Source organism: Argiope bruennichi, chromosome 1, assembly GCF_947563725.1.
Source record: "Argiope bruennichi chromosome 1, qqArgBrue1.1, whole genome shotgun sequence".
In the NCBI taxonomy this organism is placed as follows: Eukaryota; Metazoa; Arthropoda; class Arachnida; order Araneae; family Araneidae; genus Argiope; species Argiope bruennichi.
Genome location: NC_079151.1, coordinates 80,014,770 through 80,039,499, shown reverse-complemented (window position 1 = coordinate 80,039,499; position 24,730 = coordinate 80,014,770). Strand labels below are relative to the sequence as shown.

The window sequence follows — 24,730 nt, the reverse complement described above, 5'->3', positions numbered from 1 at the left end:
TTATTTTAAATACAAATTTGCAGAACAATAATAATTCCAATTACTAATCAAAATCATCTTATATAAATGGGAATATACAATTTAATTTCTTTGAATTAATTCCAATTCATTATCAATCAACTTCTAAAATGTGACATTTATTCAGTTTTGAAGAAGATGTACTTACAAATAATGATTCATTGGAAGCATGATATCATAACCCTTTATGATGATTTGGCAGATGAAAGCTTGAGGCCAGGGATTTGGCTACCTACAGATCGAGATATTGGCACATTGATACTCTTCATAACATTTCTGGCAACATTTTCAAAATAAGCCAGATCTTTCGTGTTCACATTGAAGAAAGGCTGACTGTTTCTGGATTCAGGAAATTCGGATTTCTTTTCATAGGTGACTCCGAAGGTGTTATGAGGGAGAATGATTCCACTTCCGAAACGTCCATAGAAATCATGAGCATAACCATGACCTAAAAGAAAGTTGAGATAAATGTTTTCTTCATTTATAGTTGTTGATGAATGTTTTCAATAAACCTTTACAATATCTTAATGTTATTTTCATAATTTGTGATAAAGAAAAAGGATTGGTGACTGAAAATCATAATTCTTAAATATAATGATACAAATAAAAGAACATATTCTTTAAATTGAATTACAAATAATTGAATACTATTATATAATGATCTTAATATTATAATTTGATGAATGTAAATATAATTACTATTCATAAATAACAATATCATATTTTTGTCAATAAAAAGAATTGTGAAGATTTGAAATTCTTAGATAATATGATGCTATAAACATTGCGATTAAAAGTAATTCATAAATATAATGCCTCGTGATAATATGAGGTAACAAAAAATTACTATTACATAATATTCCGTCATTTCCTTATACACTTCAATAGCTAGATAGCACTATATTTTGAAAAATCTAAAATGCACAATATAAATGGAATGCTGTCCTTTTTTGCATAAACACTATAAAAAGTTCAGAAACATGAAATAATTAATATTTGAATAAGCAACAACAGAGTTTTAGTGGAAGGAAATTATTATATTTATTACTTTGAAACCAAAATAAGTTAATTCTAAAAATGATATAATTCTTCAACTTACCATGACCACCACCATGACCATGACCATGCCCTAAAAAGATGAATAATAAAGAATTTTCAATGATTTTTTTTATATATTTCATAATTTAACAAACTAAAATAAAATATGAAAACACGTCTACCTAGAAAGTAAACAAGTAAAGATAAAATGTAAAGTTCACAAAGAAAAACAAAACTTTAGATTTGAAACGAACATAAAATGAATAATTGTAGCATTATCGATTAAAAACCTTCATGAAATGTTCACAATATTGGAAAAATGTATCATTTTATTATCTATTGAAAATTTTGCTTGTATTATTAATTCATGCATGAGCTTTTCATTTCTTCCAATTACCATTTTTTTACATTAAAAGTTATCTTCTAATAAATAATACCTGAATCACTCATCATTAATACTTGACAATTGATATTTGGTAATGAAATACCAGTTATATAATTTTTAAATTTCATTTTAATTTATCTCAGGGTTGTGTTATGCCATGTTTTCAAGAGATGTTTGAAAAAGAAGAATGGCAATTCCAATATGATTAAGTGCATTTGCATTTCAATCAGCGTATGATTCTCTTGGGATATATTTCTGGTGAGAAGAGGACTTAGATTAATGATTGTAACTGAATCTTCCCAATTATCTTCTGGGATAGAGATACATGGCAGTTAATGTTTATAACAGATTAACTGTAATCAACGAATTGAGAGTATTTGTTGAAAAAATATGCCCACATTTATACAGATATTTTTCTTGCATTTCGAAATTTTTCTATTAATATACGTTCAGCACAATAAACAATAATTTGAAAATTGTCATTATTTGGAAAAATTATGCAATTTGTTTAAATTAATTTGAATTATGAAACTATAATACGTGAATTTAATTATTTACATCAAAGTTATTCAATATTTGTACCAATTTTAGAGGCCTTTGCTTTTGTACCTTTAACTTTAGTATTGATACATTTTCATCAAAGCAATAAAAGATTTTAGAAACAGGTAATAAAATTCAAGATTCTAATACCGTTTAAATTTCTAATAAAAACACATTAAATTTTTGCATCATAATCTTATATGTTACTTACCATGACCGTGTCCATGTCCATGGCCTTCCCCATGTCCATGTCCTAATGAAAAAAAAAAAATAGTTTAAATTCAATCATATTTACCATACTGAAATTTTAAAGATAAAAAATAAGAAAAATTCAATACATATTTGGATTAATATAATTTAAAAGCATCTTAACCGTTATTTACCATCACCCTGCCCCTGACCATGACCATATTCTGTATTGAAATATAATGATGATACTGCTTATAATCATACATTAATTCCATTTAATTTATTACATTAAATGCTACAAAAATTCTACTTGCATTTATATCACTCCTGTTAGAAGTTAAACTAATTTTTGAGACTGTATTATGTTTTGAGAAGATACCAAGGTACTGATTTGCTAAAGCAATCATCATAATCGATATATCTTTAAACAAGTTCTTAAGAAAAATGACTGACAACAAATATAAAATATAGCTGATGAAAATAAGGTGATACCATTTTCTTTAAAAAAATTTTTTTTGAATAATTTTCTATAAAAGCAAGGGTAACAATTTAAAATATAACAAGTTATCATAGTCACTATAAAACTAATGCGGAACGCAATTTTTGTGCTTGAATATAAATTTTAATTACCATGTCCATGCCCATGTCCGTGCCCGTGTCCATGACCATGTCCATGTCCGTGCCCGTGTCCATGACCATGACCATGACCTTCCCCATGTCCTAAAGAAAAGAATGATTAAAATTAAATTATTTTTAATGTTTGTTTCTAGTGTTAACCATAGCATATAGATGTAAATTAAGCAATGTTTTTTTAATTCGTTAAAAATAACTTAAAGTTGCTTACCGTGCCCATGCCCGTGTCCATGACCATGTCCATGCCCATGTCCGTGTCCGTGACCATGACCGTGTCCATGTCCATGCCCATGTCCGTGACCATGACCTTCCCCATGTCCTAGAGAAACAAGTGATTAAAATTCAGTTGTTTTTAACGTTTTTTCTATAATTAATTACAGTAAATAATGATTAAGCAGTTTTTAGATAAGAAAATAAGAATTAATTGAAATTAACCTAAATGTTGCTTACCATGCCCATGTCCATGTCCATGACCATGACCGTGACCATGACCTTCACCATGTCCATGTCCTAATAAAAAGAGCAATTCAAATTCAGCCACGCTTAAAATTTAAAATTTTTATGATGAATAACAAATGACATAATTTTTGTATCTGGATTTGTTGAAAACTACTTATATGTCCTTGTCAAGATCATTTCCGTATTCATTATCTTTTAAAAATCATTGAAATACACTCCCTTTAAGCACAATCAAATTAAGTAATCTTTACATTAAAATTTGTTAAAATGATAATAAATTTTATTTACCATGTCCATGCCCATGTCCGTGTCCATGCCCATGGCCGTGTCCGTGCCCATGTCCATGACCGTGCCCGTGCCCGTGCCCATGACCATGACCATGTCCGTGACCATGCCCATGTCCGTGACCGTGTCCATGACCATGACCTTCACCATGTCCATGTCCTAATAAAAAGAGCAATTCAAATTCAGCCACGCTTAAAATTTAAAATTTTTATATAGAATAACAAATTACATAATTTTTGTGTCTGGAGTTGTTGAAAACACCGTTATCAAGATCATTTCCGTATTCATTATCTTTTAAAAATCATTGAAATACACTTCCTTTAAACACAATCAAATTAAGTAATCCTTGCATTAAAATTTGTTAAAATAATAATAAATTTTATTTACCATGCCCATGCCCATGTCCATGTCCATGACCGTGTCCGTGCCCATGACCATGTCCGTGACCGTGTCCATGTCCGTGACCGTGACCATGTCCGTGGCCGTGGCCATGACCATGCCCTATATAAATGAAGGATTTTAAAACTTAGATAACATCTTGTGCGATTTGACAAGTTAATTTATTAAAAGATAAAAAATAAAATTATAAATGACATATGAATGAAATAATATTTTTTCTTCCGCTTTTGTATCATATTTTGGAGAAATTATGCATAAAAACTGTATTTATTTTATATTTTACATTATTTTGTATTTTCCCATTTTGTAGAACTTATTAAAGATATTTCAAATAATTTTTATGTAAGATTGTAAATTATTTACATACCATGACCATGTCCATGCCCGTGCCCGTGCCCATGCCCGTGCCCATGCCCGTGCCCATGCCCATGCCCATGCCCATGTCCGTGTCCGTGTCCATGTCCATGACCATGTCCGTGTCCATGTCCATGACCATGTCCGTGTCCATGTCCATGACCATGTCCGTGTCCATGTCCATGACCATGTCCGTGTCCATGTCCATGACCATGTCCGTGTCCTAGTGAAGAAAAAAAAATCATACATTTCACATTTAAAATCAATAGTTAAGTAAGGGTATGTAAATAAATGAAGAATCCAGTAATCTCATTGGAAAGTTAAAATAATATTAAATGTCATTTACCATGACCGTGTCCGTGACCATGCCCATGACCATGACCGTGCCCATGCCCATGACCGTGACCGTGACCAGCACCATGTCCATGTCCTAGTGCAAGAAAATCGTTAAAATGCTATGTTAGGAATTCAGCTATTTAAGTAAATGTAAATAAAATAAATTTTTTCAAGTAATCTTTGAATTATTTTTGTTAAAATAATCTTTTTTACCATTACCGTGTCCGTGTCCATGCCCATGACCGTGTCCATGTCCGTGACCATGTCCATGTCCATCTCCATGTCCATGCCCTAATGAGAAATTTTATTCTTTTATAATTGGTGAATATTTCAGATCTTCAGTTAAGGATTAAAATGGTCGAAAGATTAAATAATCCCTGTTTAGAAATTTTGCGATCAAGCACACGATTGTGTAATTCACATTCTAAAAAGAAAGGTTTTTAGGATTTTATTACATAAAAAAAATTTCAAACTGTCCTGTCGCTTTTGGAAATGTAAGAAATCAGAAATTAAAAGAAAAAATTCATGTGAAATAAGAGAAATAAATGAGCCTCAAATATTATGTCAATGAAATTAACCAATCTATACTAAAGATTACTTATATTAAAGTTTATTTATGAGTATATCATTGATTGCTGCACTTTATTTACCAATAATGTCACATGCTTTCATCCACTAAAATCCATGCCAAATCTTATGATTGTGACCAAGTCATGAATAAAATTTGATTTGATTAAAGTTATGAAATGAATAATTATTTTTGAAATACATGATTTTATAGAATTTTAATTAAAAGTAGGAATTTAAAATATCTTTATTTCTAAATGCAGAAATATATTTGAGATTTAATTTTCAGTACCTCATCAGGGGGCGAGAGCATTTCAGAGATACATTAGAGAATATTTTCAGTTCATATGTTTTTAATCAAGGGTGCTATGAAAGGTGGACTATGGCTACTCTTGCTGTTTTCTTCAATGAACTGTTATTCAATGGTTGGTATTCGAGGTGTTAATAGAAGTCAGCAAATTTGCTATTTATATTTGAAAGATGCACGTGATTGTTGACTTAAGTATTTGATGTATATTTTGTTTTTTAAAAACAATTAATTATTTTTGAAGCAACGTAACTGCAATCAGAAACTAGATTATTCATTTGAAAAATAAAGAAAAGCTACTTAGTAGGAAATATCTATGAAATCTGATAAGCACTCTTATAAAGGAATACCTTGAGAGCAAGCTAAAACTATGAATGTTGAAAAGAAAATCAGTTTTTGAAGAAGTAAACGAAGTATCATTAGATAAAAAAATGCTTCAGGTTTGTCCAATTATAATTTAATTTTAGCAATTAACCTCTTAAAAATTTGTATTTAATTGAAGCGTATCATGGAAATATGCGCTACCTTTCATGTTAGTTTAAAGAATATGGCCACTGAAAAGTTACAAGTTATGTACAAGTTAGGTGGCAAAAATAATATTAGAATTGTAAAATGTTTTTTAAAAAAAATGGAATTAAGGAAGTTGTAAGAAAATTTTTTAATGTATTCATTGTTAGAATATATTCAGAGAAAAAGTATTTGCTTCATTATTAAAATTAGTGGCTAAACTAAATTTTCAGTGAAAAAAAGTAATCTGTTTAACGATTAAATGGTCGAATGAAAATAATGAGACTTCAATCAAACTATCAATATAGAATTTAGTTAATATTTTCTACTCAGTTTTCTACATTGTAATTTGTCAGTTTAAAAAACAAAGATAAAACGTATTAAAAACATCTAATTAATCGTCTGTTATCTATTTTATTGAATCTTTTTATTACATTTCTTGTAATATAAATCATTCTTAATAATTTTATTTTAATGTCATTCAGGTGAAGCTCTATTTGTAAATGAATTTTTCATTTGGTTGAAAATATTCTATAATAAAAATTTTTTTATTTCAGGAGCTGCTATGAAATATCAAAATATTTAGATAATTTTTATTTGAAATAACTAATTTCTAATTAAATATGTATCTACATAGTTTTAAGGCATTTGTGTTCATATACAAACTAAAAACGTTTTTAAATATCGAAGTTAATAGTTGAAATAAGTTTACCGTGACCATGTCCATGACCATTTCCATGACCGTGTCCATGTCCACCACCAAGACCTAAAATGTATTATGAATGATGGGCATTTAATTTGAATAAAATTTAATAAATTACAAATGGTTTTGACAAGTTGATTTATATATTTGCGTTATATTTTTAATTATAATGTCTGATATTTTGATGTTCAATTGAAATAGATGTTTAATAAATGACAAACAATGAAACATTTAAAATAAAAGCAGATTAATACAATCTGAAAAAACAGAAGTTGCATGAAATATATTTTCATGAAAAATTTAAATTCCAAAAATATCAAAATGACTTTTATTGAATTTTTGACAAATTATTAGTTTATAAGTTCATATCATTGAGAAAAGAAATCAATCTAAGCTATTGTTATTAAAACAATAAGTTTCAATGATATTCTTTTGGTACAATTTTCAATCAAAAAGCAAATTTTTCATGTTTGTTAAATATTTAACTTTAGGTAATAAAAATTTAAAAAGCGGTTTCAAGGCAAATAAGTTGATGAAATTATCTTTACAATAACAATAAAAAAGTATAAGAAATTATTTCTTATACAAACATACCATGCCCACCTCCATGGCCTCCATGACCATGGCCATATCCATGACTTCTGCCGCTCAACCCATAACCTTCACCAAAGTCAGACCCAGAAGTATCACTGAGACTATCTATAAGACTTTGTGCATCGTTGGAGAACCCAAAGCCAGTCCCGAAATCTTTCCCAAAGTCTTCCTGAAGATTTAAGCTCTTCCCGAAGGTACTGTCAGCTCCAAAAGAGCTAAGGGTATCTCCTGGAAAAGAAGCTTCATTAAAGATTCTGTCTATTAACAGAAGAAAAATTACCTGAAAGATCTCTTAAGTTATAAGTGTAAAGTGAAGTTTCTTATTTTAAAGAACTGTACAGCAAATCGATCAACAATAGGTACGTTAGTACAGTAACTGCTTGTCAAAGGAAGTTAGTTTTTGAAGTATTCAATATCAAACAGGATATAATGTGCCACAAGTTTTAAGGAATTATATATAAACACTAGACTGTTATAGAATAATCCATGAATTCTGAAGAACTATACATCAAGTCTATACATAGATAGATAAACCACACCACACCTCCGTTTCTAGAGCTCAGTACAGTAAGTCGATCAACAATAGATATATTAATACAGTAACTACTTGCCAAAGTAAGTGAGTTTTTGAAGCATTCAATTTCAAACAGGAAATCGTGTGCCAAACATTTTAAGAAATTGTATATAAACACTTAGACCGATGTGTGAATAATCCACAAGTCATTCTATATATATTTCAAAAAACATGTTTGCATTATTGATTATTAATTTTTATTTCGATAATAAATATGTATTCTGGAGGTAAAGTTCTGTTCAGGCATTCTAGAATTTAATTAAGCGGGAAAATTTGAAATGGGAAACTAAAATGGAGATATTATCGTAGGAAAATATCTTTACTTAGGCAATAAGTAGGCTTTTGATGCTATCTTTGAACATGTATATTGTTACAAGAGCATAAATTATTAAAAAAATACTAACTTTGAACACAATTTAAGTACAGTTTAATCACAAATTAAATATTAATTTTACTTTACATGCGCATGAAAAATTTTAATTACGCTTCAAAACAATATGCATAGATGAGGCAAAAGCTAAATTTTTTTAACAGTCATCACTGTAAACATTAAACAGATATTAAGTAGTGACAATCAATGCGGTTGTGTGTTGAGCTTTGAGGAGATATTTTTGAATAAAAACAACGAAATTTATAGTTATTACCAAATTATGAATTGCCGCATTACGATGTTTCATTACATTTTTATCATGCCGTGACCACTGAATTTGAATAAAAATCCTGCATATAATTCGTGTTGACGCCTGTTCTGGTCCCCAGAATGTTGCTTTCTCTCCTATTGAATGGTTTCCGATTTGGTTTCAAAAGCTCACATAAGGATTAAAATTGCTGATCACTTAAAATTTTAAAATGCTACACATTTAATTAATTCAAATATCATAATAATAATAAAAGAATATTGCAACTAAAGTGAATGGCGTATAAAATTGATATAGCATTTGATTTGTACGAGATAATTTATTTCAAAATACAAATTGCAGTTCAATTTTAAAACATTAGAATAAGTCTTCAGACTTGATTGAACTATTTAGCAGTTGAAACCAAGTTCAAGTATAATTTGAGTGATCTAACATGATGTGTGTATCTGGAAAAAATTATATTTATTTAATAAAGGTAACATTAAACTGGCTATTCCGACCCGCTGGAAGGCGGACGGAAAAATCGGAATGTGAGAACCAACCACCATGCCAGAAGCTTCTCATTCTCAATTACGAAGTCCTCTTGTACATGTGACACTTAATATAGGTAAAAAGAATAAATACATATGAATTCACATATATTATTTACCTAATATATGTGAATATTACTTTTACTTTTGAATGAAACCAATTTTCACTTCAGTTACAATTACACAGAATGTGATATTTCCAAAATCATCATCACTTTAACAAATATACCTTAAAATGCAATTCAATAGCTTTAATAATTGGACAATGAATCAGAAATAACAATTTTTTATTTATTGTTAATTTTAACTAAAAATAAATCGAATTTATATAAAGTAAATTTTATTTAAATAGGATAAACTTTTGAAGTAGAGATATGATAATAATCTTATTTATCGAAATATATACAAAATTAATTATATTTAATAACATGCATTGAAAAGTCTTAATTTGTATCAGATAATAAATTTAACTTATAAGAATTTATCTTACTTTATATATACAAGTAATATTAAATTTCTATACAATAATCTACAAAATAAAAGTATTTTAATTATAGCAAAATTATGATTCACTTACCAAATCCAAAACCGAGCAAATCGTCACTTTTAACTTCAGGTATTACTTTAAGATCACCTAGTGATCTGGCTTCAGCTTTCTTAACTGCTGCTCTTACATCTTCAAGTTTAGGAAATTTCCCAGTTACACTTTTGGTGTATTCACCAAACGCACACGCAAACAAGAGGGAAAGATGAAGTACCTTTATTATGAAAAGAAATAAAAAAGATCATAAATGATGTTTCTTTTTTTCTGATAAAGCATATCACTGATTAAATAAATAATATTTTAGTAAAGTTTTAATCCATGGAAGGAGAAGGAAATTTAAGTTATCACCAAAGGTATAGAATTTATAGTAGTCATTATAAATTAGCGCTTTCTGGACAATTTAATAAAGTTACAGAAATTATCATTTTGTCAGAAATGTAATGATTAAGTATAATATTTTCAAATATAAAGTTTTAGAAACAAATCATTGTAAAAAATGGTTTAAATGAAATATTTAAAAAAATTGTTAGTTGAATTTCAATGCATATTCGCTTTCATTCAAAGGTTAAGCAACATTTGGATATTAATGAATTTTTTTCAGGTACGTAAGATTATGTTTAATTAAGTTTTTGCTTTACTCAATTTTAAATTTAGTGTTCCTTATAAAACTTCGTAATTAATAGTAAAAATAAAAAAAAAGCAAGAATTTCAGAAGATTATAAATTAAAAAAAAATATTTAGAACGGAAATTTTGTTATTCCTTACTAAATTATTTTAAACCAGCAAAAATTATTTTTCAAATTGGTACATTCCTCAATGTCTATTGATACTAGACATTGAGTATTACATACGATAGACATTGAGTAGACATTATGTACGTAAAAGACTCGAACGTTACATACGTAGAATTCAAATCTTTACAAACATGCGTTGGATTAAATATTTATTAAATAAAATTTAAACTTAATAACTAATTTCAAGGAAATGTGTTGCATCTAAACATTTGTTTTGGCATTTGTGCAACAAAATTTTCTCGCATTAAACATATATAGATGAAAAAAATACCATTCTCAAGAATAAGCATTTATGTACTTGAAATACACAATATACATAAATATACATACATGTAAATGAACTCTCCACTACCTATATAGCTACATTTTAAATTATCAAATATATAATAGCATGTATGCATTATAAGCATGTAAATATGATAGCCATTTCATTGACTTTGATGTATAGATTTGAATCTATCCATTAAGCGCTAAATTTAATTGAAAGGATAAAGATGATCATAATAATTCTTAGATAGATAATTGACTTATTTTGCTTGTTGAGGAAAACTGTTCATGATGGCTGATATAAATAAGAAGTAGCAATTGAATGTCACTTAATCTTTTAAAACCGATTCTATAAATCTCTCTTCTGTAGATAATCATCGTCAACTACTTTCAAATGGTTCCACTTGGCTAAGTGTTGGAAGTATCGGAGCGGAAGAAATGGATTTGTGTAAGAATCACTTTCTTCGGCATTTGTGAATAATTCTTTTTCCTTATTCATGTGGGTATTTTTATTATCTCTAATGCCTTAATTGAAGGAATAAAGGTTGTTTCGGTGAAAGAATGATATCTTTGCTTCCTCTACTGCCTAGTTTCCTTAATTTATAACAGAAGCTTAACTACTTTCCTAAATTTGCAGAAATCAACATTAATATCATTAAAGATGATCAAATTAGGTTTCAGATTTTAATTCGTATGCATTAGTTTACTTTAGTAAGCATTTTAACAATTTAGGATTATAGGTAGTATTTTTAGACATTATTTATGATAATCTTATATGATATGCTTAGAGTTATAAAAATCGATTTAAAAGAATTTTTTGAGGTTTAATTTTCTATTGTAGTTTCATTATTAAAAAACTCTGTATTCTTCTGTACAGAAATACATATTACAGTAAATTAAATTCTAATATTGCCTATATAACAATTACGAAGCGTTATTTGAATTTCCCTGAATATAAATTCCTATTCTTAAACGAACTCATATTAATACATTTAAAATTATTTGATTAAGTTTAGATCAATATGAAAACAAAAAAATATTTGGTATTCAACGCAATTAAGATGATATATGCAACTATACTTCTTCAAAAAAGTATTTTTAAAAAAGTTTATTAATGATAAATAGTGATGATATTTTTATTAAAATTGATTTTTTTATAATCCATATAACACAATGATTTTTATGTTTAAAAATATTATTTATATAAAACTTTATTTTTAAGCAATATACTTATTTCATTATTATTATTTATATTACTTTTCATATTACTTAAAAGATATCTTTAGAATGAAATATCTGAAATTTCTTTTGTGCAATATGGGTAATTTTGGTTTTTTCAACATAAAAATTCAAGATACAAAAAATACTGTTATTTCTTAAATCAAAAAATTAACAAGATATTAAATTATATTTAATTAAAGTAGAGTGAAATTATTGTCGGATTTCTGATTAGACAACTCCCTTGGATCATTAGGATAAAATTAACTGCAGGTAGATAAATTAAAAATGTTATTAATTTAATTACCAAATAAATAAATTTGCAAAAAAATTCTATGAATCATAAAATATTATGACTGCAATAGAAATTTACTTTGAATTATAAATTTATTATTAAATAAACTAAAAAGACTTCATTATAATCCATTGTAATATCAATTAATGGTTTGATTGATATTTTATATACCGCTTGAAAATCTTATAAATAATAAATTTTAATATTATATTTGTTTGAATATTTTTTGCTGTTTATCTTTCATAATAGCAAAAGGTATTTATATTTAAGTAAATTTAAATATTAACTAAAAATTATGGATCATTTTTAAAGAAGTTTGTTACTTTTTTTATTTCTCTCTTTGATATACATGCTAAAAATAAATAAATAAAAACACAATAAATAAATAAATTTTTATAGCGTTACAAAAAGAACAATATAAAAATTTTAAATAAAATAATCAACATATACATCATATTAAAAATTGGTTGCAATATGAAACTAAACTGATCGATTAATTAAAGAGATATTTCATAATTAAGAGATTATTAATTCATAATTAAAGAGATAATAACAATTAAGCATTTTGTGGCCTTCACTGACTAGTGACTTCATAAGGTTTAAAGTCGCTACTGGATAAAATATCATTGTTCTTAACTAACTTTGTTAGTTAAATAAATACATTATTACCAATCCTTAAACACTAAATAAATTTAAATGTTACAGTTATAAGGAACATAAATATTTTTTTCACTATCAGAATATAAAGCGAATGCAAGCTAAATGCTTGCTTTAAGGTTACTTACCACTAACTTCATCTTTGAAATGAATTGATGGATTCGATATGCTTTCTGAATGTGAGATGCTGCTTTATATACTTCGGGAAGTAGTAAATGGAGCCGAAGGGAGTCAAGTCCTTCTTCCTCAACACCTCATTGGACAGGTTTGTTTCATTTTATTTTTAAATTCCACCTAAGTTTGTGCCTGTAACTTGAGGTAATTTCATCGAATTGTCCTTCTTTTTCCTCATAAAGATTAATAATTGATTTTGTTGATCATCGTATAATATGTTTTCTTTAAAACAAAGGCAAATTGAATTGCTGTTAACCCTAATTTTTAAAATTTTTTCATTGATAAATATAAAAAATTCAGTTTATCGGTGGAACAGAATCAATATTTTTAAAACTAATTTAATATTTCTTTTGAAATTAGTTAATAAACCGTTATTTTGATTCATATTCTCAGGAATAAATTGTTTTATTAATGACTATTAATTTAAAATATACATTATGTATATTTGTAATTTTAAAATGTTATTGAAAATATTTGTATAATGCACTGTTTGAATATCAGCTGTTAGTTGATAGTGATTTTTTTTTTTTTTTTTGCTTGAGTACATTATTCTGCAATCAATAATTTATATTTGAATTTGCTTAGAAATTCAAGTCAAACATGACGACAAATTCCATGTACATCTAAATGTACAAATATTATATCAAAAATTTAATACATACATTTGAAATTCATTAAGCAAACAAAAATTTCTTTATATATATAACGAGCTTTAAATTTATTCAGAAACTTTCTTTTTTTTTCTTTTCTAAAATTATTATTATTATTTTATGATTGTCAGTTTCTAAAATCATTAGCTATTTTTTGTTGGTATCGTTTATAAAGCAAGTATTACATATATTATAAAACAAGAAAAGAGGTTCTTAAAATTAGGATATTGAGTATTTGTGCTGAATGGTTTGAAAGTCTTACAGTGTAAAAAGGAAAATGTAACTTTAACAGCTTTTATAAAGCTGTTAAAAATTATTTATCACTTTTCAGTAATAATTACACTTTTTTTAGTATATTCTTGTATAAAATCCAAATAAATAAATAAATTTTCGATGGATAACTTCAGCATCAAATTTCATTTAAAAGTAAGAAAAAAACTAAGGTAAATGTTAATTTAAATAATTGTTAAAAACTTTTAACCATGTATTAAGTATTCTCTTGCATTTGTAGGTTCATATTAATTCACTTAAATAAAGTTAATTGAAATTAAATTATATTTATACTTAATGAAATCATATTTCTGCGTTGATTAAGCGTGAGTTATCTAAGATGAACTCTTAGAATTAACAGGTTATATTATTTTATGATAATTACAAAGAATATAAGATTTTTAATTTGACTGCGACCATATTGTTAAAATGAAATAATAATTGCGTTTTTAAAATTCACGATTTGCATCCAGAATATTAAATGCTGTTTTCGTAATTAATAAGCTGCTGCATACCTGCAAATAAAAAGATGATCCAAATTGACGTTTTATCAACATAGAGCTGAAATAAATATTTAATTTTTAGAAATTTCAATTTGTAATTATAAATTATTTTCAAGAAACTATATTAACAAAATAAAATGCATATAACTATAAAATTAATTTTTTTTAATTTCAAATTTTTTTGGGATTTTCTAATGTTTATGTTAGTTGTTAGAGTCTTACCTTTCATTTATCCAAAGTCCAAACTTACTTTGTATTTCTTTTTCACTAACGCAAATTATACCAAAATTAATATAATAGTAGCTAATATGTAAAATAAACTTTATTTTTTCTATGTCAAACTGAAAAAAAGAAAGACTCTAAAATTGTTAAGAAATAATTTCAAAGTCACCCATGCAATCTTTGCTGATGGGAATTTAAATAAAATTTTTTTTAAAAAGTAAGTAAAAAAAAAGTTCAAACAAAGTTAATAAATAGTAATACATAGTTTAAAAAAAGTTCAAAAGTTCTTCATTTTAAAATCAACCAATTACATTTTAAAATTGGAATTTATGATATTCTTGTTTTATTTAAAATGCCACAATAATAATTTTTCATAAATGCTTTTTTGTGGACATATAACTTCTTCGTTAATAATTATTTATTTAATAGAATATATTGAAACATTAATTGAATATGGAGCAAAATTAACTTTGAAAATAACTTGTGTTGAAAAAAAATGTTTTGTGAATTAATATTCTTCATATGATAATGCATCTTCTTATTTGAAATTTAAAATAATTGAACACTTAGAACTGGAATTCAATAAAGCAAAGTAGTAAAAAGCAAACCATTCTTTTTAAAATCAGTTATTCTTGATTGCTTTTCTTCTTAATCTAATTCTCCAAGAAAAACAAATTAGTAATAGCTTTCAAAAATGTTTGTTCTTCATTTTCCGCGAGAAATTTAATCCGTACGTATTCTTTTATTTTTTATTCCAAATACTTTCCCCTTATCCTGTAGATTAGTCACTTTAAAACTGCGATACATGTATAAATCTCAAAATTTAATAATAAAAATTTTCAAGGAAGTTATTACACAGCAGATGCAATTTTTATAATCTGCAGTAGCTTTAACCCTCTTTTTATGCTTAAGCGGATGTTAAGATTCTCATCAAAGATATAATCTGGTTTGATTAGGTCTCTAAAGAAATGCAGCGAAATCTTCTGAAAAGCATAAAAACAATAAAATAAAGGATTTTTACAAATTTATATAATTTTTTTATTCGATTTCATTTTGATCCGAAATTTTGCAACTGTATTGAATAGACTAAAATTTCAAAAATTTTCTGAAGATTTTTTTTACTTTTTAATGTCTATAGATTTACTTAACAATGTTCTGGTATCAATGACGAATTTGGTCAATATCTTTAAAATATTGACCGATATTGAGAGTATCGTGGAACATCGTGGTAATTCAGGAAAATATCTTGTATTAATAAGGTAATATACTTTTTTTTTTAAACTCTAAATTTTCTTTACCATAATACCACTGTATGTGCCTGCATATAAAACTGCAAAGATTCCCAAACCATGTTATTATGACAAACATGGAAGGAAAAAAATAAATCGTGTGTTTTCAGAAAACATAGAAAAAAAATCTACAAATAGAGGCAAATAAAGCAAGTAAAAATAACTGAATCTGAGCTTTGGAAAAATAAATTTACAGGTGATAAGTCTTTTCTTTATAGAAGGAGCTCAAATGTAAATTAGAAATTAGAATATTTATAAAAAAATGAAAAAAGAACACAACATAAATAAACAAAAATTAATCATAAACAAAACAAAGAAAAATCATAAAAAGCACATAAAATCTTAGGTCTGTGAAAATTAGAATTGTTTTATTGTTTAGATGATGATATCCTGCAAATATAAAATTTGATAGTGTAATGTAGTTCATTTCATTTCTTGCTGAAAATAGATAAAAAAAATTAAGGTGTTTAGATGAAGTAAAATTTTTAACTACTTCATTACATTTTTTGACTATTAAAAAGTAGATTTATAGATTAAATTGATCTCAGTTCGAGATCATTTCTAAATTTCAAAAGGGATTCAACACACTTTTAACTATCTGTGAAAGAAATTGAAATACTTTTAGTAAAAAAATATTTTGATTGTACGGCACAGAATAAAAATATTATCCATTTAATAATATATTAATATTATTCATTACCAATCAATCACAAGAATCACGATTAATCGTTTACTAGTTAGGCGTGAACGACCACCTTGACAAATGTTATCGCTTATTTTTTTTATTATCGATAAGCAGGAAATAATTCACATCTAGATAACAGATGTCAAAATTTGACGATTTTATGATTCTTAGTGAGAGACAAAAAGATATTATTGTCACTTACTATGAATCATAATTTGGAAAGGAAAATCTTTGTTAAAAATTAGTTAAAATTGACCACAAGCAGTATCTGATGTAAAAAACGGAATCACATTAAAACATTTGGCGAACATTTTCTGCGAATTTAAAATATATGCTACTGATTCTTGTGGATGCATTTTTATCTTTTAAGCATCAATTAAATTTTACATAATCTATTTTTCGTATATTGTTTTTAACTCATATTTGGTTCAGACAGCAGGAACTGTCAAAAACCTTACTAACTCATATGAGTTTTTTTTTTTTTTTTTTTTTTGCAGAATTTATTTTCTTATGTTTTCGGCAGTCTATCCATAAAATTTAGTTTCTCTCCGTTTATTAGTTGTATCTGCAAACGCCTCCAAACTTAATAAATTATTTTATGGTCACACCTCATTTAAATATTCTTTAAACATTATGCTTTAATTTATTTTATAAGTTATGATAAAGTATATATTATTAATAATAGAATTTATTTCAAATTATTATGTCAAATATATCACTTGCTATATATTTAAAAAATAATTTGGCTTTGAATGTTTTTTGTGTCTGACTATCAGCTTATTATGTATGTAGCTTTAAAGGTAAATATCTGACAATAACTTCTTTGGTAATGTAGCAGATATTTTGTAAATAAAAAGAGGAAAAATAATCTTATTTAAAGTTTTATTTGACAAAATCTTTACAATTGACGCTCAGATTCAACAATGATACATTAAAACATCGATAAACTTCAATTTCCGATCTGAATAAAACAATACCATTTACAACATTTTATTATAATAAAACACAATTTTTCTATACTATGAACACTTTCATATTTTAGTTAATTTTTTTAATATATTTGGCACATCGGTCTCTGAGCTCCAGAATAGCAACGACTAGAAAAGCACAAAAACGGCTTAAGCAAAAATACACTGAAAAGAGCTGCAGTACAAGTCTGTATCAACAAATATACACAGAAACATTTTCATAACACTAATCATATTGTTTAGATATCATTCATAGTTATTTGCAATCTCCGTAACTGTATCACCCTTTTGGCATATATGAATTTATTCATAGCCATATCAGCTCTCACGTCAGCATATTTTAACGCATTAATTTTAAAGTTACAAAAATGCATTTTAAATATTTATTACTTTGTACAACGATTTAGTAAAGAATTATCTCCATAAAGAACATCTCTTATCTTTATATGGAATAACAATTTTAGTTTTTTGATAATTAATACTTATTGAAAGTAAATACATTTTTAAATTTCATACGATAATGAAGTATAAAATATTTACAGATAATAAAATTAATCAATGAATAATAAAAATTAAGCCATTATTTTTTCAGATGACAAAATGCTGGAAACGGATCAGCGCAATTTTTTTTTCTTTGAAGAATATGGATACTTTTCTGAATATGATATAACATAATTTATATACATATGAAATGCTTGAAACATAATACATATTTTGAAATTATGAAGTATTTACACATAAAGCTGCTACATTAATATTACATCTTGAGAACAAATAATTCAACAAAAATAAATAACACGGTAAAATTTGCTGATGATCCTCATAATTCAATAAAGAAAATCCTGATGACGATGACATTTTAATTTTAATGAGAACTTTTATTCATATTGACAAAACGTAACTCAATTAGGTGAGATAATACATTTTCCTGTGAGTCTTATAAAAGCAAAATAAAAATTTCCATAAAATAATTTGTTATTGCAAATGGCAAACTTTATTAGTAAGTTATTCATAGAAAGTTCATTAGGAAAAGAATTCATAAATCCATTTATTTAATATTATATCCGAAAAACGAAGATTTTTATTATAAAAAAGTAAAATTTTATATTTGAAAAACAAAAGTACAAATGTTAATAAAAATAAATAACATGACAAAAATCTGATGATCATTTTGATGAAATGACAACAAAAACAACAACAAAAAAAAATGTGATCATAAAATTTCAAAGAATTTATGTTTTTATATCTAGTTAGAAAATTGATTCGTAAATTAATTATTTTAATTTGTTAACTGTAAAACAGTTACAAAAGACAAAAAAAAATAATATATAATATAAAAAATTTTCTGGTGATCATATGTATTTCAATGAAAATTAAGTTTATTTAAGCCAAAAAATATATTTTTCTGACAGCAAAAAAAATCTAGAAGTTTTCGATGAAGATAGCATTAAATTTTAAATATTATTTATAACAAAGTAACGACATTTAAAAGGACATTGTGACATATTAAAGAAACATATACTGCAAATAGTTGTTTTAATTAAATATAATTAAATATTACTCAGACTTAATGGGTGATTTAGTTTACTTACACTGGCATCCCATTTTGAAGTAATATGAATTTTAAGTTAATAAGTTATACTTCTATTTTGCTCTATATAAATTTAATCTTTGATTTTGAAAAAAGAATTAAAATTGATTCCGAATTACATTTTTTTTTAGAAAAGAACAGCAATGGATATCTAAATCAATGCCCAGACCATAATTTTCATTAATTTGAAGTCAATATGCAGAATGTACTGAAAGAAAGTCTTTAACGAAGTGAGTATTTAAATGGTGCTTTAGTTAGTTCACATGGTAAAGTGAGAAAAATCTCCATTAACTCCAATCAGTTCGCTTTCCGAGGTGTATAATGGAAATACCCGATGTTAAGCTGTTGTAGCAGTCGTGCTGGAAAAATGAACATCTCCAGAAAAGCTTTGTTTTCCACATTCAGAATCTTGAATTTCCGCTTCCAAAGAACAAGAATTTCGTTGTACATTCCATGTGAAACAGCGGTTGCCTGTTTTTCATTAAAAACCGTTTTTACTGAAAAAGAGAAGTGTAAAAAATTACTCTTAAATTATATCCAAGGCAAAAAATAGACAAAGTCAAAGTGCATACGCTAATAGTTTCAAATTATATATTAATTACATAAAACTATTTTTTATACTTTCGGCTTAAATATATTTAAAGAAATGCATAATAACGAAAATTTACCTGTGATGTTAAAGTATTTAAAATTAATTTAATACATTTCGTAGATACTTATTTTTAAATGACCCTGCTAAAATTCTTTTTAAAAAAATTTAGAACTAATTGAGAAACTAGATTTAATATCAATAGTAATTTCCTTTCGTCTTTCTTTATTTGGACAAAAATTTCGGTAGATATATTATCTTCGTATTTCCCAGAAAGAAGGACCCTCTGGGGGGCACCTCGAAATGAGGATGAGATGCTTCCGGCATGGTGGTTGGATCTCGCCACCCTGGAGGGTACACTAATAGGTGGGGGACCTGACTCCTTCCATCGATGACGGGACGTACTTCCTTCGCGGAGGGTTGTAGCGTGGCCGGTGGCGGCTCTCAGGACTCAACCACAGTTCCCGCCAATGTTGCTGTTGCGGCGGTTCGGTCAATCAGTTTTAGGGTTTAATCCGTGTGCCTTCGAGGCGGGTTGGAGAGTTAGATGGTTGACTTCCCAGAAAGAATTGTCTCCAAAGATTAAATTCAAGTATTTATCATAAAGGTATTCAAATATTATACACATATTTGCTATAATTAACTTTATATTGCTTAGTAATTTATTTATAGCTATTTTGATCATTTGTGTATTATTATTTGATAGTTGGAACAATCTTTTAGCTTTGTTTAACAACTCTAACAATGAAAATTGGTAATTTTTTTGTAATATTAAAATAATTTAATTTCCCTGCTAGATATTTGCACATTCATTCTTTTTGTATATAATGACCTTAAAAATCCTTGATTCACATACAATAGCTTTCTTTTTCTAAAAAATCAGGAATTCATCTGGAGATTTTTCATAAAATACTTTAAAGTTAGAAAAAACCTGGAAAGAATTTGTAACGCAGATTTCAGAGTAAACAGAAATTTTAAATATTACAAACAATTTTTTTTTTTTGCATAAGATATTCTGCAGCGAAAAATGATTTTTCATAATAAAATATGTTTTACGAATTTATAGAAAAAATGAAATATAGAATTGTAAAATATACTGAAAAACGTTTTAAAATTATTTACAAGTAGGAAAAGCATTATACGTCAAAAATTGCATGACAGAAAAGATAACTTTTAAAAATTTTAAAATGATGTAAAAATTATTTTGTGCAGCCTTATTTCCGGTAAAATATCAAATTTCGAATAATTTTTAATTAATTATTCTAACTAAAATTAAAAAATTCGCTCTGAGGTGTACATTTTCATCCTTCAAAGTATATATATGTGTATGTAATGGTATTTTAAAATCTAATTTCGATTCTAATTAAGTTTCAAATTTTTAGCTTAATTTAGGCCATATTAATTTCATTCTAAAATGTTCTCTTATTTCCTGATCCAATTCCACTTTTTTTTATTTAATTAATGCAAGAAAAGTACTGTAAAATTGCTGACATCGATAAGTTCCCACACTACGAGTGAAGGGATAAAAATGTATCGATCTCGCACATTCTTTTAAAAGATTCCAATAATTCCCTTACATAAATCGATACTTGTAAGGAAATCCCTGTCAGAATCTCATATTATATAAACATTGGGGAAAATATTGTCTGCCTTTTTTTCTCTCTTTTTACATTCTTCGGCTCTTGTGCCGCGCTGTGAACGGATGAGTTTTGTCCGTGCTGCTTGTACATAAATTATGCCTCCCGGGATGGAATAAAAGCGAACTTAATTCAAAGTGTCTTCGATTTCTCTCTCTCTTCGGCCACGAAATTGCCTATAAAAATCATGGTTTATATATATATATATATATATATATATATATATATATATATATTACGAAACTCTGTATATATACACAGAGTTTAGCAATTCTAGGCCATATGATCTTGCCTATGGAATGTCATCGCGAGTACGGGCACTCATGCATTTATTTTGATTATTAGTAGAGATACAAATTTGATAAATAATTTGATTTAGAACACTATGCTTTTCATATAAAGCATTGTACCACATGAGAGAAAACAGAAAAGCAGGAAGATATGCTATGCAAAAAGTGGAAAATATCTTCCATCTTATACTCTTCCTCTGAAGGGAAAAGTAATAATTTTTTTATATATTCGAAGGACAACTACATAAAATATGTCCAGACGAGAATTATCTGCCATTATGCAACTTCTAAATCCGAGCGGTGTGCTTTCAGTTTGGAATTAGAACTAATGTGTCTGACTCGATTTCATCTAAGTATTTTTGCTTTCCTTATCTAAATGCAAATTAATTCTTTTCTACTTCCGTCACTTCAGCTTTTTAAGGGCGATTTCCATCATTTTCTGTTTGTTATTTCCTCCTTTTAAGTTGCTAATAATATCATTCGAAATGAATCTTGAAAATAAATTTGCATTAGAAAGGAAGTAAATGGGCGCCTGGAAATATGAAAACTTATTTTATTTGCGGTCTGATTGCAATTTACAGGGAATTTAGAGTGGGCTGCATCTTCAATATTGCACAGGTCTAATTTATTTATTTCAGTTATACAAAAACTTTAAAATTTATTTTGTTTTCGGCAAATGGAAAATAGGGACAAGCTATTAAGTAATAATTTTGAACACTATTTTCTTATTTTCGAGATTATCAATTTTTCTCAGAAAATATTCCTTTTATAATAAGTAGTACTTATTACGCATTTTTATTATACATTATAAAGTGCAACACATATTTTTATAGTTATAGTTTATTATGTATTTTTTTGAGAGAGGCATGAATTGAATTCAACACATTTTTCTAATAATTATATTTACCTTAACTATTTAACAATAAAGTTATTAATAATCTGAAAAATTGCAAAATTAAATATTTTCCGTTTTTCAGTAAAATTATTTTTCTTAAAACTTTTCTCGGTACTTTTGTATATATAGAAATAAAACCTTCATCGAAACTTTCTTGTTTACATTGTTAGAAGTTTTTAAAATTAGATTTGTAGTCGTGCTTGCCATGTTAATTGCTAAGAACTATCTAAGGCTGCAAAAGCAGCGCTTTGTGTGAAGATTCAGTAAGAGCCAATTATGCAAACGATACACTACAATGAGATATTTCCCTGTGTCCTATTTTTTCATATTTCTTGTAAACATAGCTTTGTGTGGCATAATTACAATAAATAATTATTACACTAATTGGACAATTTAATGAACCTCTCTTCCATAGATTTTAATTATTGATATTACAACACATTTCTCATCTTTTATTTATATTTAATTTCGGTCAGTTGAAGTCAATTACGTTTCAAATACTGAAAATACGTATGAAGGTTGCTGTAAGTAAAATCAATTGTTCACCTTTCTTATTAAACAGATGTTAGTAAACCGAAGTTATTTAGTTTATAAATAAATTAAAAATAGAATGAAAAGAATTTAAAAATTTCTTGTCAAACTTTCCACACATGAAAGTAAGTAGTGTTTATTTGAACTATTAAAAATGTTTCTCATCATTTTTGGTTCATCAATAATTTAAAATCTTTTTATACGAATCTTGCTTATACAAATTAACATCACCTTGGAATATAAGAATATCGGAAGATCAGATTAAACTCCAAAAAATAAATTATGTTATTAGAATGAAAATGACCTAATTAAAATAACAAGTTTCTTTCATTTAAGTACTGGAGGATTATTTTTATATTGCACTTTATCTCTTTATTGCTTTATAATTTCAAATTTTTGCTTCGAAAGTTGCTTTATAATCTTTATATCTATTATCATTACAATAGACTGTAGTATATAAACATATATTTTATACTTTTCAGTAATTTTATGATTAATGAATAATGTACTTTATTACATTTTTAATTTATAGAAGAAAAAAAAATATTTTCTCAACATTTAATGATAAAAAATTGCTCAACAACAATAAAAGACTAACAGTACCTTATTCCCTATGGTTATATTATAAGAAAGATATTAAAAGAAATAAGGATAAAAAAGCTATATAGCATGGCGAAATTTATCCTTTATTTTTAATCATTAATATATTATAAATAGATTAAATACTCTGATAAAATAATGTATAAGGAAAACTCTAACTAAACTAACGTATAAGGGAAATAATGAATAAAAAAACTCTTTTAGTATTGTTATACACCTTATTATATTCAAAGCAGATTAAAATTTTTTTATTACAATTATATTTTTATGCATTCCCTTTAATAGTATCAAACCGGTCACACGTTCCGATTAAAAAAGTGATGAAAATGTCTTGCTTCAAAGAAGTATCTTGCAAAAATTTTTGAAAAAGTTAATGGAGCATTTTATAAGAGTGAAAAAGTTAGATAATTGTTAAATATTCAGGTAATTATTCTTCTCTGTTCAATTACTGTGAAACATATATGAAGTTTCGAAAAAATTAAATTGTTAATTATGCAATAAAAAAAGACTAGTGTTGAATAAGGGCTATTAACAAAAAGTTATTAATGTAATTAAAACATGGTCATTTTTCTGAAGTAACAACAAAATATATCTTTTAAACTTGTTCTCTTTTTATAAGTCTTTTTTAAGAGAAATTAATTACCTATCTCTAGTAAAGTTTTTCTTCAATAAAAAGTAATCTGTTCCTGTAAAAAAAGAAATAAAAAGAGCTTCCTCTTTAAAAATTGATTTAATTAGCTGCGATTAAAAATTAATCATATAGTAGTTTTAATTTCTTTGAATGTTTTGAAATCTGAGCAAATTACCCTTTTTCTATGAATCAAAAGCTTATATTTTGATTCTATATTTCATAAAAAAAATCGGAATGCCTTCTTTATATCAGCTTTTATTTGTAATTTTCTTTTTGCGTTGTTTTTATAAATTAACTAAATTGATGCTTTATTCGATTGAATTTTATTACTTTTCTTTCTGTAAAAGCATGACTGAGATAGCTTACATAAATGA

General features: G+C 26.4%; 3 protein-coding genes and 1 long non-coding RNA gene across 4 annotated transcripts in view; all 4 read right to left on the bottom strand.

Annotated features, from left to right (window-relative positions):
- Positions 1-372: 372 nt before the first annotated feature.
- Positions 373-2,235, bottom strand: LOC129975882 (uncharacterized). Its single transcript, XR_008785056.1, has 3 exons — positions 2,193-2,235; positions 1,118-1,147; positions 373-466 (listed from the first exon to the last, which is right to left on the bottom strand). It is a non-coding gene; the product is annotated as an uncharacterized LOC129975882 (long non-coding RNA).
- A 511-nt stretch (positions 2,236-2,746) lies between these two features.
- LOC129973041 (putative per-hexamer repeat protein 5) lies at positions 2,747-4,454 on the bottom strand. The gene is made up of 6 exons (XM_056087401.1): positions 4,314-4,454; positions 3,935-4,048; positions 3,551-3,706; positions 3,254-3,313; positions 3,015-3,122; positions 2,747-2,890 (listed from the first exon to the last, which is right to left on the bottom strand). Exons 1-6 carry the CDS (start codon positions 4,452-4,454, stop codon positions 2,747-2,749), a joined length of 723 nt encoding a protein of 240 aa, XP_055943376.1.
- Positions 4,455-4,755: 301 nt separating this feature from the next.
- On the bottom strand, positions 4,756-12,997 carry LOC129973033 (keratin-associated protein 6-2-like). Its single transcript, XM_056087389.1, has 6 exons — positions 12,960-12,997; positions 9,634-9,814; positions 7,315-7,542; positions 6,730-6,783; positions 4,856-4,927; positions 4,756-4,772 (listed from the first exon to the last, which is right to left on the bottom strand). The coding sequence occupies exons 1-6, from the start codon at positions 12,969-12,971 to the stop codon at positions 4,756-4,758; spliced, it is 564 nt and encodes a 187-aa protein (XP_055943364.1). The 5' UTR covers positions 12,972-12,997.
- A 6,105-nt stretch (positions 12,998-19,102) lies between these two features.
- LOC129981393 (cell adhesion molecule Dscam2-like) overlaps positions 19,103-24,730 on the bottom strand; it is a 362,276-nt gene continuing 356,648 nt past the window's right edge. The window contains exon 27 of the mRNA XM_056092228.1: positions 19,103-19,680. The gene's annotated coding sequence lies outside the window, so the exon portion shown is untranslated. The remainder of the gene's footprint in view (positions 19,681-24,730) is intronic.

What these genes read in the sequence shown, in the direction of transcription:
- LOC129973041 (XM_056087401.1), bottom strand. Translation starts at nt 4,454, where the DNA reads ATGGACACGGACATGGTCATGGACATGGACACGGACATGGTCATGGAC. An exon ending in CGGGCATGGACATGGTCATG is followed by an intron (nt 4,049 to 4,313) that starts GTATGTAAATAA and finishes TCATTTATATAG; the next exon opens with GGCATGGTCATGGCCACGGC. An exon ending in TGGACATGGGCATGGGCATG is followed by an intron (nt 3,707 to 3,934) that starts GTAAATAAAATT and finishes TCTTTTTATTAG; the next exon opens with GACATGGACATGGTGAAGGT.
- LOC129973033 (XM_056087389.1), bottom strand. An exon ending in AGGCCATGGAGGTGGGCATG is followed by an intron (nt 6,784 to 7,314) that starts GTATGTTTGTAT and finishes AATACATTTTAG; the next exon opens with GTCTTGGTGGTGGACATGGA. An exon ending in TGGTCATGGACATGGTCACG is followed by an intron (nt 4,928 to 6,729) that starts GTAAACTTATTT and finishes ATTTCTCATTAG; the next exon opens with GGCATGGACATGGAGATGGA.